Source organism: Pholcus phalangioides, unplaced genomic scaffold (assembly GCF_987345545.1).
Source record: "Pholcus phalangioides strain wild (caught in Gottingen) unplaced genomic scaffold, Ppha-v1.0 ptg000005l_1, whole genome shotgun sequence".
NCBI classification, from domain to species: Eukaryota; Metazoa; Arthropoda; class Arachnida; order Araneae; family Pholcidae; genus Pholcus; species Pholcus phalangioides.
The window spans coordinates 5,439,533-5,454,917 of record NW_028301598.1 but is presented as its reverse complement, the minus strand read 5'-3'; the positions used below and the strand labels follow the sequence as shown (position 1 = coordinate 5,454,917).

The window sequence follows — 15,385 nt, the reverse complement described above, 5'->3', positions numbered from 1 at the left end:
TATAAACGAGGTTTCTCTGTCAATAAGTGATTTTCCGTTCCCGAAGGCTCTAAAATGTCGGGAATCTGGAAACCCCAGTGCTGTTCAAAAAAGTATCGTCCCACCCTCTTCATCAGAAACAAGAGAAAAAAAAAAGACAGCATGGTATTTTGAACAATTTCTGTTAATTTGAATGATTTTTCAAAGTTGGTAACACAAAATTTCTTTGGAAGGAATTACTTGCCTCCTCCCAAGCCATTGCGCCCCATTTCGGTTAGAATTTTCATGACGGAAAAACTGACGAAATATGCGTCATTAAATGTATGTCTCAAAACAACTGATAATGAATTAAAAAACTAAAATTATCCCGTGTAAATCAAAGAAAGAAAGGACCTAAACCCCTTTACCCATCAGTCATCATTATGGGCCCCTCGATCCGGGTGAGAATGAGAGTTACAGCGTAATCAAGCGTAACTTGTTGGCCGACCAACTCCTAGAATTTCTCTGCTGAAAAAGCCTCGTGTGCTTCACACCAAATCGGAGGAAACTTCTGCTGTTGGTTGAAAGCAATCGCCTGATATCTAACAAGACAAGGGTTTCATTCGCTCAGAGGCTCATGCATAAAAACCTGACTTCTATTGTGAAAAGAATGTGCGCAATCTTGTACGTATTTCAGTACAAGAAAAATGCGTCGTAGAATCCCTGGCAAGGGAAAAGAAAGACTTGACGTGTTGCTTAATGCATCTGTGTGCGTAAGAGTGTGGTTTCTGGTTTCGCCATGGGGGAGACAGAGGGATTCGATCGTGACACTGGTAAGATCAGCCCCAGCAGTCGAACCGTAGTGTGTGTAGTTAATAAAAAAACATCTTAAAAAAAAATCTTTGTTCATTCTAACTTGGGTCCGAATGTAAGTTAAAAAACGTGTGCGATACTCAAAATGATTGGTTGAAGAACATTTCACAATTCTAAAGGCCCCCTTCCTCCTTACACGTACAAACTTCCCAAAAGCCGGAGCGGGACATTACAATGTCACCGAAAATTGTATTGATGCTATCGATTTTGAGAATTTGAAGTGTAAAATTGAAACATATTATCTGAATAAATGAAAAATTGATTCGTCTAAAATGACTCTGTATTTTATTGTTCCTTTGTTTTATTTTTTATAGCTAATTTGGGAAGGCTTTTTTGTAGGCCCTACCTACTACTGCTACACCACACATGCACCCCCGCCCACACAACCCCCCTTCCCGCGGAACCCCCAACAAATCGGTACATGCGGGAATGTGCGTGTACGTGTAGTGAAACCTGACGTGAAGCTTTTTTTTGTTTCTCTATAATGCTTGTTATGTGTAGTGTGCCATCTGCCACCAGTTTTTCTAACTATGAGTGAAGTGTTATGATTGAATGATTTATCGTTGTAGGACTGTTGCTCTCTGTGGCGAGACTTTTTAACGGGGAGATCGGCTCGCATTTGCGCCTTGAAGTTGGGAACCACAGAAAACCAACTTCAGCCGACCACCACTGTGGGGTTCGAACCCGGATCCTCGTAATTTAATAAAGATCCCTCAATACGCAGCGCCATCTAGTGTCCCTTGTCTTCACCCTCCCCCCTTATCGCCTAGCAGCAAAGGGCAGCACTCATTATAAATGAGCAGTAAAGGGCAGCAGGTGGGCCACATGCATATAGAAATGTCCTCTCCTCTTGTTAATACCAGATTCATTGAAAGACTGGTTAATTGTGGAGATATGAAGATTAAAAGGAGGGAAGTTCAAGAAGATTACAATTTTTATCGTCAGAGGCAGTCGGGGGGGGGGGTGAGGACACGCTTCAATTTCTTTAATGTGTTCATGGCGATTGTGACTAGCATGACACCTGCTTCCCACGCGCTTTTGTTTTGAATTTGCAATACACGAATTTCCCAATTTCAAATGCGATAATAAAAATACACAATGGCGAACAGGTGTTCTTGTTTTCAATTGAAAGTTACAAAAAGGGTGACATTTCATGTCACAACTCATTCTTTGACGAGAACCGCTCAAGTCTACTTACATGAAGCAGCAAAAATCGTTCGATCCGCAATATACCGTCTCCTTTTAGGTTTGGAGTGAGTCCACACCGAGACCACCGAAATTTTACACATACGTTGCCAGACGTTAGAAACACAAAATATTTTATTCTACAAATACTGATACTTTGAAATTTACTACGAACTAACTTTACTCGTTTCCATTGCAAATAATGCATGCCGAAAGAGTGGTTTATTTCAGCATGATTCTTTTCGTACTTGGTGTTTTAATAATCATGATGTCCTCTCCCGTCAGTTCGTCAGACCTGTGTGGATCATCCACCCCATTGGTCAGAAACATAAACGACTTCGGGTTCGAGCTGAGCAGGAATCTGAACCAGACCGGGAACCTATTCATATCTCCGTTCAGCATATACACAGCGATCGTTATGGCATACATGGGTGCGAAGCAGAGAACGGCCATCGAAATCGAAAACGCCCTGCAGTTGGGACAAAACGGCCTAATGGGTTATGATTTGCAACAGCGTTTCAAGGCCCTTTTTGGAGACTTTCGGGATAATGCGAGAAACAGTTACAGCTTGGAGACGGCGAACGGACTGTTTTTGCAAGAAGGGTTTCCCGTGAAGGAAGAGTACATGAACGCCGTAAAAGCTTTCAATCAAGCTATGGTAAAGCAGTTGAATTTCATCGATGGTCAAGCAGCAAAGAGGGAAATAAATGGATGGGTAGCAAAAAGTACTCACGGCAAAATAACACAGATGCTTTCCGAAACACGAAATGCTTTAACGAAAATCATACTTCTTAATGCCATATATTTCAAGGGAACTTGGAAGAAGTCATTCAGAAAGTCCAGCACGTACGATGCCACTTTCCACAAGAGAGGCGGTGAAACAAAACAGGTGAGTAATTTGCACTGTCAACATGTATCGATGAACACCAATCGTAGAACCAGTAGAGTTATTAGAATGTTTTATCATAGCTAATCGTATTTGAGTTCTGGGAATCTATCTTCTGTGCCACATGGGAGAGAGGCATACTACTCTCTGGTTTTAATACCTCTTACAATATGGGTATTAGGCTCGTGGCCCGTTTTTGTAGAGAAATTATTTTACGTTATACCTCAAGAGGTTCAATAGAAGCCAATGGTTTTGTCCTATAGGTATTTCAAGGACAAATCCAATTATACCGCTCTGGTTTAAATACTTCTTTCGGTCTTGGCCGCGAGAAGTTAAGGGAGGCTACTGTCTGTACTTCAGTGCCGTCTTAAGAGCATTACGGGCTCCCGGGCGAAGGAAATTTCCTGAGGTCCCTACCTGACAAATCCTCCAAAAATTCAATCACTTCTCATTTTTCTGAGGCCCCTACTTACCTTGAGGCTCCCGGGCAGTTCACGGGTGGGCCCATGCGTTAAGACGGCACTGACCATAGTGCGTGAAATAAATAAGGCAAGGTTGTATCTCCAGTGGTGCATATTAATTACTAGCTATAGCACCCGGCGCTGCTCGGGCTTTCTTCAATGGGGCTTTTTGGATCACGTGATATCTCAATCTTTCTTCGAGGGACATAGAAACCGTGTTGAAGTTAACCAATATGGCACCTTCCTGCGTGACTCATGAAAGAGACAAATATAGATTTAAGGAAACGCAGAAATGAATATACAGGGTGATTCAAAAAGAATCATCCGATTTAAAAAAAATCATAACTATTCAGCTTTTAATTCGTTTTGATCGAATAATGTATAGGTAGAAAGAGGGGGAAATCCCGAGTTTCATGCAGTTGCTGACAGGTAGCGTTAACGCTCACGACCGACACTTTAGTGTTTGTCAAGATTGTCTTTTCCCACGGTTAGAAACCGATTCGGAAGACTTCATTTTCCAGCAGGACGGGGCACCACCGCACTGGAGCTTGGACGTTCGAGAATTTTTGGACAATCGGATCCCTAAACGATGAATCGGCCGTACGGGACCTGACGATTGAGTTAAACATCACTAGCCTGCAAGATCGCCAGACCTCACAGTGTGCGATTTCTTCTTGTGGGGATTTATAAAAGACTATGTATCCCTTCCAGCTACATTAGTAGCCGAAATGAAGATATGCATAACAGCAGCTGTAGAACCAGTGAATGCAAACATGCAATTAGACTCGAAAAATATAGGACCAATTTGACTGCCGTATAGACATATGCCGTGCTTCCCAAGGCATGCCATTTCGTAACATATGTATTTCAAATCGGATGATTCTTTCGAAACACCCTGTATTTTTTTCTTTTCTTAAGGGGGTGCTAGGTATTTCGATTCTTTCTCCCCTCTCGAACTTCTCCATCTGCCTGTTTCGGATCCCAAGAATGCTTAGCTGAGAAGCTGTGGAATTTTTTCAGTGTAATGTATAGGCCCCCATAAATAATTTCAAAACATCCTTAACTATGAATTTATGCAGTTGAATATCAAAAGACAATACGAATACATTAATTTTCATGCTTGAGAAGATATAAATAAAAAGTTGAAAAATTGAAGTTAAAATTTAATGCATGGATCCAACTTAAAAGTGGGTCCGGCTAATTATATCATATTTAATTTTCTGGGCTTCATATATGGGCGAAGGATTAAGGAATTACACATATCACTAAGTGAACTGAATATTTCAAAAATCGAAAATTCAATAAAAAATTTTAAAAATATTGATGTGGCGGAAAACTCCATTGAAGAAACAGATGTTTTGGAGTCATGGGAGAGAGAATATAAAAAAATTACCTTTCTCGAAAATTCTTGTTTGAAAACCGGTTGAAAATCCGTTACTTTCAGTCGTACTATGCTGAAATCGGTGTTCGTTATAAGCAATCAAAATAACACGGATAAGCAATACGAAATTCACGGTTCATGAGAAAAATTCGTTGCATGTGAAAATCCATAATATCGGTGTTCATTATAACCGGGTCCGAGTGCATTGGCCCTCTTGCCCGGTTTGCAACAGGACCTGGCTTTTATTTCCGAGTTCACCTTGCAAAGAAATATCCGAACAAATGTGTAATTCCTTAGTCCGGTTCATTTTATCTTCATTGATGTCGCAAAGTCAAAAATTTACTTACATAACTATCGGCACCGTTTGTTGTCTGTTAGAAACTTTTCACTTATTATGTGGATTTCAGCTCTGATTTCTGTTAGCAGTACTATTGCTATGCATAGCGTAGGATCAGTGTATTGACTGATTAATAGTTGACTGATTCAAAATAAAGTTCATGACCTTTTTTTGACACTGTGTTATAAGTAAATCCACACCCAATTCCTTTTATATACCGGTACATACATGAACTATATAATGTACATTAGTAGGTGCACTGTATAAGTTACTGCTTTATATTTCAGGTAAAAATGATGGCAAAGACTGACACCGGTTTCATGTTCCACGAAGATAAAAAAACCGGATACAAGTACATAGAGCTTCCTTACAAAGGTGACGATATCGTCATGCTGCTCGCCCTACCACGTAGTGCTGAGGACTTTCCAGACACGCCAATGAGCTCGGCCGACATCTGCGACGTCTTTGCGAAGCTTAAGGGCGAGCATGTTAACACCCTCGATCTACCGAAATTCAATATAAAATTTGCAGAGGAATTGAAAGAGCCACTGAAAGCTCTCGGTATACGGGACCTATTCAGCGGCTCATCTGACCTCACTGGAATCAGCGACTACGGCAACCTGTTCGTGTCAACCGTCCTACATAAGGCCGTCATCGACGTCAACGAGGAAGGAAGTGAAGCTGCTGCAGCGACAGAGATTGGAATGGCGTTACACTCTGCAACATACGTATTTTATCCTTTCTCGGTTGATTTCGTTGCTGACCATCCATTCTTGTTTTACATCGTCGATAAGAAGAATGGATTAGTTCTGTTCTTTGGTAGAATAAATGACCCATAGATTCAAGGGAAAATCAAATAAAGTCTATATTCTTAATTCTCTTCCGTCGTTTTCTGTTAGAGTGTTAAATCCAATCTCGATTACAATCGTATAGAAAGTATACAGTCGTCGCTCGTTGTAACAACCCTACATTATAGCGACAATTCCATTACAACGACTGTTAGAATAAATCCCAAATGTTTCCATAGAACGGTCATCATTTATGTTTTACTTTCGATATAATCACCCTGCCAATATAACGTCCGTTTTAGACGGGACGAAGGGGATCGTTATATCGAGTGTCGATTCCACTACTCCTTTTTGGACGACCCGGATCACCAGCTTGATTTGATAAGCTGTCCTGGGTCATTTAAAGGTTTTGTGAAGGAATTCGTTTGGTAAGCAAATGATATTTTTCAAATTCTCAAGCATATTTAATTGCAAATAGCGTAATATAAGTTTAAAAATAAAACCCATAATTTTCTGTGACTCCGCTGCAGGACTTATTAGCAATTTCCACCAGCTGGCTGTGAATGTTAACATCAACGTCAGAAAATGCCAGTCAAAACAGGTTAATCGGGGGAAAAAGGACAAAAACATTTTCAGAAGTTACAGTCGACACTTGATATAACGACCCCTTACGTTTCGTCGAAAACGGACGTTATATTGGGAGCATCATTGTATCGGAAGTAAAACATATATGATAACCGTTCTATGAAAACATTCGGGACTCATCCTATCGGTGGTTCTAATGGAATGGCGGCTATAACGTGAGGCAGTTATCACGAGTGTGGACCGTGTTTCGTTCCTTTGCGAATTCCGGTCGTCTGAATTTTTTCATCGTAGTCAATTAATTATTGTATTAGACGCATAGTTGCCGGCAATTATATTTCTCCAAAATATAGGAGTGGACATGGATCAATACCACCTATAGAAGATGGACTCCGCACGAAGCTTGTTACGTAACTTTTTTTTTTTTTAACCGAGCACAACTCAGGTCTATCGCCATAGGCAATTTTCTACCTAGTGAGTTGTGCCGGAAGTGTAAGTGTGTGTACCTAACAGTCTGAGTGCGTATCTAGTGTTGTGTATGATTTTTCAGTGCTGCCATCTATATCTCAGAAGTGAAGTGAGTGATGTGTAGTGACTGAATATTTGTACTGTTTGTAGGTCCTTGTTACGTAACTGAAGAAGGTCTTCTCACTTGCAGCATTGGGTATACTACAAAAAAGGGTAAACTTGGTGCACGCGTCGGCCCTGCTATATCCAATGGCTATAAGTGAGCTGGTCTTCCACTACGTCAAGAGCTTGGTGCGGAATCCTTCTGTGTCGCCTCAACATGTCACATCAATTGATATCAGAAGATTCCATTCTTTTTATGTAAGACCATGTTAAGAACGAATTACCCGCAGCAAATCATTCGAGTTCGGCATCTTCATAGATAATTCGGCACCTGCTAAAGATGGCTTGAGGAAAATCAACACACGGGTCCACAAAATAAGTTTTTGCTAAGACAACGTAATAGCGTAACCTCGAGAATAGTTCTCGGTATCTACTCACGAAAAGATTAACCATATTTTTTTCAAAATGGACGTTCTGAAGCAATACTCGTCTTTGGAGATCTTGCTATGCAGGAAATTTCTACTTCCTCCGCAGGTCTTCATCATTTTAGAAAATTGCCTTAATTTTCTGAGCAGCATTGACCTCCTATCTCGCCTTGCTAAAAGTCTTTTATTTTAGGGCGCGGTTGCTTAGATCGATAAGACACTACGGAAAGATGTTTAGAGATGTCGCGAGTTCGATCATTTTTGTCGCGCCACGGTCATTTTCCGCAAACACGAGGGCAAATTAGACCGGGACCTACAATTTATTGCCGATTCCGAACGGCAGGCTTGTTTTTTTATACTCATCGAGGGGTTGGTGCGCTAACCCCCCGATGGGGGACTCGCTGCTGTAGCAACTATTTTTGCGGTCATGTCGCCGTTTCTGTTGTACCCCTGTGTCAGGAAAGTTTTCTGACAAGGACAAACTGGGTATCGAACTCGCGACACCTCTAAACATCCTTTGGTACTTTAGGCGAGTATCTTATCGACCTGGGCTACCGCGCGCCCCGCGAGTTCGATATCCTTTCATGATTTGCCAGAAACCTTCCTGGTACAAAAGAAATGGCGATATGATCACAGAAAAATGTTGCATCTGAGTCCCACACCGAGGAGTTAGCTCTTCAACCTCTCGGTGATTATACAAAAAGCCACCGTTCGTAATTGGCACTAAATTGTAGGTCCCGGTCTAATTAGTCCTCTTGCGCAGAAAATGATGGTGCGACAAAAATCAGATAAAATAACCATTTATTTTTGCAAATATAAGCCAAGTTATTTTGTAAAGCTGATTTTTCGAAAAGGAAAACTTTTCCCCCAATAACCCCCTTTACTTTCCACCTACTGAAAATTGGAAGAAAGCGTACTTTATTGAAAATATATGTCACTTTACAGGGGTGATTTCTAATGGGCCACAGAAGAGGAAAACAAAATCCTTAAGACCTTCATATTCATGAGTGAGAATCTTGATTATGAATGATGACGACTGAATGTATATTTATCCAATTACTTGGGGGGGGGCGCTTTGCCCACCTGACACCTTCGGCCTCCTCCTCCGGCAAATACAGCATGCAATGCACTACAATACGTCATGCACACCAATGTACAATGCATATAGTAAATCTGTATTTAAAGGGCACTATGATACAGTGCAATAAGCACACAGTGACGGCTTACAAGCCATCAAGAATTGCATTACAGTAAGTAATGCAGCATGCAGTGCATTGCAATAAGATCGCAATATTATTTTAATAAGCATGCAATAATTGTGGGTTAGTTAATGATATTCAGAATAGTACTGAAAATGGACGCAGTGCTTTTTACTTCCTGTATACAGATTTTTAGAATATTAAAAATATTCAAAATAAGATAAACTAATAAGGTTAAATGCCATATTTGATAACTGTAGAAAAAACAGAGAAAGTTCTAACGTTTTAAAACAATAACATTTTAAATCAATAGAAGTTGATTAGGGGAATCAAACTACGTTTCAAAACCTCATTTTGGAAGAAAATATAGGAGTTTATTTACGAAAGCCCCAATATTTGTGTTTCGGAACCAGGCCTTGTTTTGTTTAGTAAGGCTTAGAACCTAAGTTACGTCCACTTTAGACCTGCGTTTTTACATCAACTAATCAGTGAAAGAAAACTTTAAAGGCGAATACCTGGCATGAGCGGTCTATCTTTTTGCCAGAGACTTCAATTTCTGGGTTTACACTCACTGAAATGGCGTAGAATCGCTGCAGATCTGAAGATGTGCTACAAACTAGTCCACCAAATTGTTTATCTACCATCGAGAGAGCCTTTCTTTGAGATCATAGACAGGCGAGTTAACCTACGTAGGGATCGCTTCCAAACAAGAATACCAACGGCTAGAAGGGATTGCTTTTTCCACGGATATAGATGCCGTGTGGCAAGAATATGGAACAGTCTTCCATCAGAACTTGTGTGTGCCTCCTACGCAGGATTCCGCTATTGGGGATTTCGACCTGACTCCGTATGCGAAGTGCTTCCCATACTAACTATTATTATTATTATTTTCTTCCAGTATAAGTGCATTTCATGCCTTCTGGGGTTATTGTAAATAAATAAATAAATTTAATGAAGAAAGTTCTTTTCTGGCATTTTACTTGAGCTTGAAACATGATTTCTAAAAATGTATTGACTGTATAATTGTAAAATTTTAATATTATACTTTGCAATATATTTTAAGAGTTATAAACCAAAATGTGTAAGGTGCAATTAGTGCATGTGTTTAATTGCAGTGTTTTATATGCACGATATGCTTAGTGACATTTTATAAAATTCTTACGTACATCATTTGAGTGAAATGATACTTTTGCCAGAATTTTGGATTCGAGTTGGAGTGAAAACGTCGTGTAGTTGAGGTTATGTGGTGCATAAATGAAATATTTTAAAATTAAAAAGGATAAGGAATGATTCAGAACAAACTTAAACGTTGTGTGAATGAGAAAATATCATAAATTAGAATCGTATAAACGAGGTTTCTCTGTCAATAAGTGATTTTCCGTTCCCGAAAGCTCTAAAATGTCGGGAATCTGGAAACCCCAGTGCTGTTCAAAAAAGTATCGTCCCACCCTCTTCATCAGAAACAAGAGAAAAAAAAAGACAGCATGGTATTTTGAACAATTTCTGTTAATTTAAATGATTTTTCAAAGTTGATAACACAAAATTTCTTTGGAAGGAATTACTTCCCTCCTCCAAAGCCATTGCGCCCCATTTCGGTTAGAATTTTCATGACGGAAAAACTGACGAAATATGCGTCATTAAATGTATGTCTTAAAACAACTGATAATGAATTAAAGAACTAAAATTATCCCGTGTAAATATCAAAGAAAGAAAGGACCTAAACTTTTATATTTCTGGTATGGCTTTACCACAGAGAATTTTTATTGTCCTGTAAGATTTGATTTTTGTGACTTGCGTGTTCTTCCACGTCAATTCCACAATTGATGAATACACACAATGACATGTTTTCTTCATGTTGGCACCTATGGTCGCCCTTGAGCTTCGCCTGCATAATTGTGAAAATTCCAATTTAGTGCAAAGTTTTTTGAATAGTTCCAAATTCATTTAAATTCTAATGTATCGCCAGTGAAAAAAAAATCTTTCATTGAAGTTGTGGGACTACCACCTGGTCATCTTCTTTAATGTGTTGATTACTGCTGAGATATGTATGTAATATTGTAATAACACAAAATCTTGATCAGAGGAATAGGTGTGGGTTTGTGGCACCCTTGCAATGTGAGAAAACATGAAATTTGTAAAGTCATGATGAAAATTTTACAGAATTTCTTATATGCTCTGAATATTTAATATGTTGGAGGGGAAAACAAAAACTTGAAATTTAGAGATTTTATATAAAATACTGGACAAGGTTTGAATTGTAACTAAGTAATTAGTTCTAGCAAGTTCTAACAAGGCACTCTCTCTGAGTTTACAATGTATTATTTATACAGAAAAGGTCACATAATAATCAATAACAAAGTTTGGTCCACTCATCCATACATCTCCCTCATGAGAGATCTTAACGATGATTCCTTTTACCCACCAGTAATCATTATGGGCCCCTCGATCCGGGTGAGAAAGAGAGTTACAGCATAATCAAGCGTAACTTGTTGGCCGACCAACTCCTAGAATCTCTCTGCCGAAAAAGCCTCGTGTGCCTTCACACCAAGTCGGTGGAAACTCCTGCTGTTGGTTGGAAGCAATCGCCTGATATCTAACAAGACAAGGGTTTCATTCGCTCAGAGGCTCATGCATAAAAACCTGACTTCTATTGTGAAAAAAATGTGCGCAATCTTGTACGTATTTAAGTTCGTAGAATCCCTGGCAAGGGAAAAGAAAGACTTGACGTGTTGCTTAATGCATCTGTGTGCGTAAGCGTGTGGTTTCTGGTTTCGCCATTGGGGAGACAGAGGGATGCGATCGTGAAACTGGTAAGATCAGCCCCAGCAGTCGAACCGTACAGTAAAGGGCAGCAGGTGGGCCACATGCATATAGAAATGTCCTCTCCACTTGTTAATATCAGATTCATTGAAAGACTGGTTAATTGTGGAGATATGAAGATTACAAGGAGGGAAGTTCAAGAAGATAAACATTTTTATCGTCAGAGGGTGGCTGGGGGGGGGGGTGGGGGAGGACACGCTTCAATTTCTTTAACCCTTCGACCGTTACGCATATTCAAAGAAAATCTTCTGAATCGGGCACACGATTTTACCAAAATCCTTTGAAAAACGGCAGGGCCTCTTCAGGTAAGGCGATGCCTTCCCCCAGTTGTCAACAGTAGGGTGCCGGATTTTCACTGATAGGATTCCTCCCACCGCAACAATAAGGCCAGAGGTATGAATAGGTCTTTTGTAAGTTGACGATAATAGCCTTACTGAGTGTAAAAAGTCCATGAAATTGAGGGAATAAGTTTTTCGTCAGTGAAAATTCTTCTTTCCATCTGTTTCTTTGACTTCACACAAAATGATTCCCATTTATAGTGATTATAAAAATTACAGCAATATCAAAATCTGCTATACTTTGATATTCACATACATGCGATTAAAAATAATTAAATGACGTATCACTATGGATACATCTGATACGAATTCGTATACAAAAATGTATAAAGAATAGCTATAATTTTCCGTAATAGAGAGGTGTCACATTTAAATTTCAGTCAATTTTTAGCTCCAATCAGCGGCCAATTCTAGGTCTCACGGCCTATTTGACAATTTTTTTAAGTATTATAGCTTCGATGATTCTAATGAACTTTTATGAAAATTTTTACACCCTAGAATATGGATTAGTGTCCAACCTTGGGGTCCCTTATGATTCTCATCATTTTTTTCCATGCCATAAATTCACTTTGAAAGGGGCCCGAGCGCAGGGCATGCTGTCTTAAACCACGAGCCCAACCAGTCACGGCCCAGAGGCTTGGAGTGCAGACGGGAGGGGGGCAAAAACAAAATCAGGTTAAAGTTTTCGAAAGTAAACACGTAGAGGGCCCACGATGCCCTTAAGGCGATCGTGTCTAGGGCCCTGCCTCAGGATGGGGGGGGGATGCATTCAGAAGTTAAGTTGATTCTTCATAATTGAGTATTATTCAATATTTCTATCTCAGTAGGCTGATACGAAGCTTTTGTGTGTCGGTTGCGGTGTTTATACGAAAACTTTTTTTTTCTTTCTGGTCATCTTTCTAGAGAATTGAATATTTACAAGAAATTACAATACATTTTACTGAAGTTTGAATCAATATTATAATATGTAGTAAATTATTCTTTTTTCCCATTCAAATCATTATTTTCGATAATGAAATGAAACATATATATATTTTTCATTTGTATGGAAAAATTCAAATCCATAAACAGAAACAAAAAAATCAGTATTATATATGATATGCAAAGGCCTTTGTGGCAGTGCTCCTCAAAGTGTGCGTCGCGACAAGATGGAAGTATTGATAAATATCACCCTATTAATGCTTCGAAGTGATTCTGTTATGAATGCACATTACCTACTAAAATATCCCGGGGAGCCACCGATGAACCATGAGTGGGGCAAGGGAATTGCGAGTGACAAAAAAAATGTTCATCACTAATTTAGTTGATACAGTACTTTGATTTTTGAACAACCACCTCAAAGTGCGTAAATAAGCACACAAATCAATATCTTGAGCTTGCCGCTGTGAGTCGCGATGAACCTTCGGAGAATGCTGTATGAGTACGCATCCATTGTTTGTGTGTGTGGGATTGGGGGCGGGGGAGGTCGTGCCCACGAGAGGTAGTCATCTCGCTTATCTGCCCTGACAGCGAATTGTTCGTCCAGGCATACATTCGTTAGCCATCGAAAAAAAATTGTGACTCGGTGAAAACGTTCTAGAAGAAAGACACACAAAACACATCTTGATGTATGGGAGCCAACTGAATTAATATTCAATGAATAGAAAGGATTTGGTGGAAAATGAATCAATAAAACGAATCTGATGCTTCCACGCATATTACCGAAATTAACAAAGAAAACCAATATACGTTTCCACCTGTGGAGCAAAATATCTTTAGTACAGAACAATGCTGGGATTACCATTTACCCATTTTTGGTACAAAGTTTAGATACGTGAAGAATTCACGCTAAAAGGCGTGTATCGATCGTCTTGAAAAAAAAAACAGTGTCGGATTATCTTTGCCATTGTCAAAAGTTACCTGTTATCAGGACTCAAGAATCAAGAGCTCATTCAACACTCCCAAAGAAGAGGGTGGGTTGGTTATTTTGGGAGTGTTGGTTCAATACGGATGAAAGTATTTAGGGGAAGGGGGGACGCGAGCATAGAAATGAGTACGTATTGGTGAATAGTTTGAAAAAAAAGAGGGGGGAGATATTTCTTTTCTTATCAAAAGTACGTTCGTAAATGAGGACAATACATGTCTATTAGTGAGAATATACAAATACAACACCACAACAGGCAAAATGCCCAGCGAGGTGGCTGAGAAAAAGATGCCCATAACAAATATGGATGTCATCTATTTCAAAAATAAAGCAACCCAATTAAAAATGTATCGCCTCGTTTTTCTCAGTTCGATTTTATACTGTGTTTGCTAAAAGAAAACAAAAATGGGAGATATAATATGTGGCCCGACCAAAAATGAATAAGAAAAAAAATTTTCGGACGAACAAAAATTAAATGAAAGAAATAATTTGCAGTTCTGTTTACGGGTAAAATAGGAATAAAAACCAATATAGGGGCAGTAGTATACTCTGTACTGTATTTAAAATTAAATTGAAAATCAAATCGAAAATTACGTATCGACTATATGAATTGGGCAAAATGTTCCATGGATGTTCAAGATCAATTGTGAATATCGATCTCAACGATTTCCTGTTCCTGACATCAGCACATCAAGCATTGGCCAGGGATTTCCAGCCACTTTGCGAAATAGCCGGTCTAAGCCCGAATCATTTCTGAAATTCAGACGGATTTCGGCCAAAACTCTTGGCCCGTTCGCGAAGTGGCCGGCCCCGTCTCAAATCGGTCGCGAATCGGGATTTGGCAGTAACATGTATATAGGTGTACTGCTTATAGATTATTTTTCTAAAAATCAACTGCATATATTCAAACTTTCAATTTTTTTCTCCATCTCCCGGTCATTTTACATGTATACATTATTTTATATGGTAATTTTTTTTAAATACCAAAGAAAGTTATTTTTCACTCTCTCTCTCTAAGGGGCCGTTCAAGTATTACGTAAGCTAATTTTTAGCCATTTTTGACCCCCTACTCCCCTTGTCAGCAAAAGTAAGCAAAACGCTGACCCCCTCCCCCCCCCCCCTTGTCAGCAAAATTTTGTCATCAGCTCTGCCCCTCTGAATCCCAACGCATATTTCTGGGATCAGAGACGTACACGAGGGGGGGGTATAGGGGGTTTCTCTCGTGCCCCTTTTCCACGATCAAAAATTTATTTTTTTAATGCAAACAAAAAATTTTTTTTTAAATTAAAATTTCGGAAGAAAATACCATTATATGTTATTATAATCAATTTCTGTTAATTTCAATGTTATTTGAAGGCTATGAACTAAAAATTTATCTTTAATAAATTCATCGCGACCCACCCTCTAAGTCATATAATGATAAATCACATAAAGTTCCTTGGCCGGCGGACCAAATATAACCCTGGGGGTTACTTGATGCGGCCTGCCTTCTTCAAACCTAATTTTGTAAAAATAAACTAAACGGCACATTTACAGATCGCTTTAGTGTTCCGTGGTACAATTTTCAGAACATTTAAGCAGCCCGTGGCATATTTTCAGAACATTTAAGCGATCCGTGACACATTTAGAGATCCCTTGAGTGACATGTGACGTAGTTTTAGAGCATTTAAGTGGCTCCC

The 15,385-nt window shown here is 39.3% G+C and overlaps 1 protein-coding gene across 1 annotated transcript; it reads left to right on the top strand.

Annotated features, from left to right (window-relative positions):
* Positions 1 to 2,020: 2,020 nt before the first annotated feature.
* On the top strand, positions 2,021 to 5,920 carry LOC149085780 (leukocyte elastase inhibitor-like). Its single transcript, XM_089232408.1, has 2 exons — positions 2,021 to 2,905; positions 5,369 to 5,920. The coding sequence occupies exons 1-2, from the start codon at positions 2,219 to 2,221 to the stop codon at positions 5,918 to 5,920; spliced, it is 1,239 nt and encodes a 412-aa protein (XP_089088534.1). The 5' UTR covers positions 2,021 to 2,218.
* Positions 5,921 to 15,385: the final 9,465 nt, after the last annotated feature.

What these genes read in the sequence shown, in the direction of transcription:
- LOC149085780 (XM_089232408.1), top strand. Translation starts at nt 2,219, where the DNA reads ATGCATGCCGAAAGAGTGGTTTATTTCAGCATGATTCTTTTCGTACTT. An exon ending in GAGGCGGTGAAACAAAACAG is followed by an intron (nt 2,906 to 5,368) that starts GTGAGTAATTTG and finishes TTTATATTTCAG; the next exon opens with GTAAAAATGATGGCAAAGAC.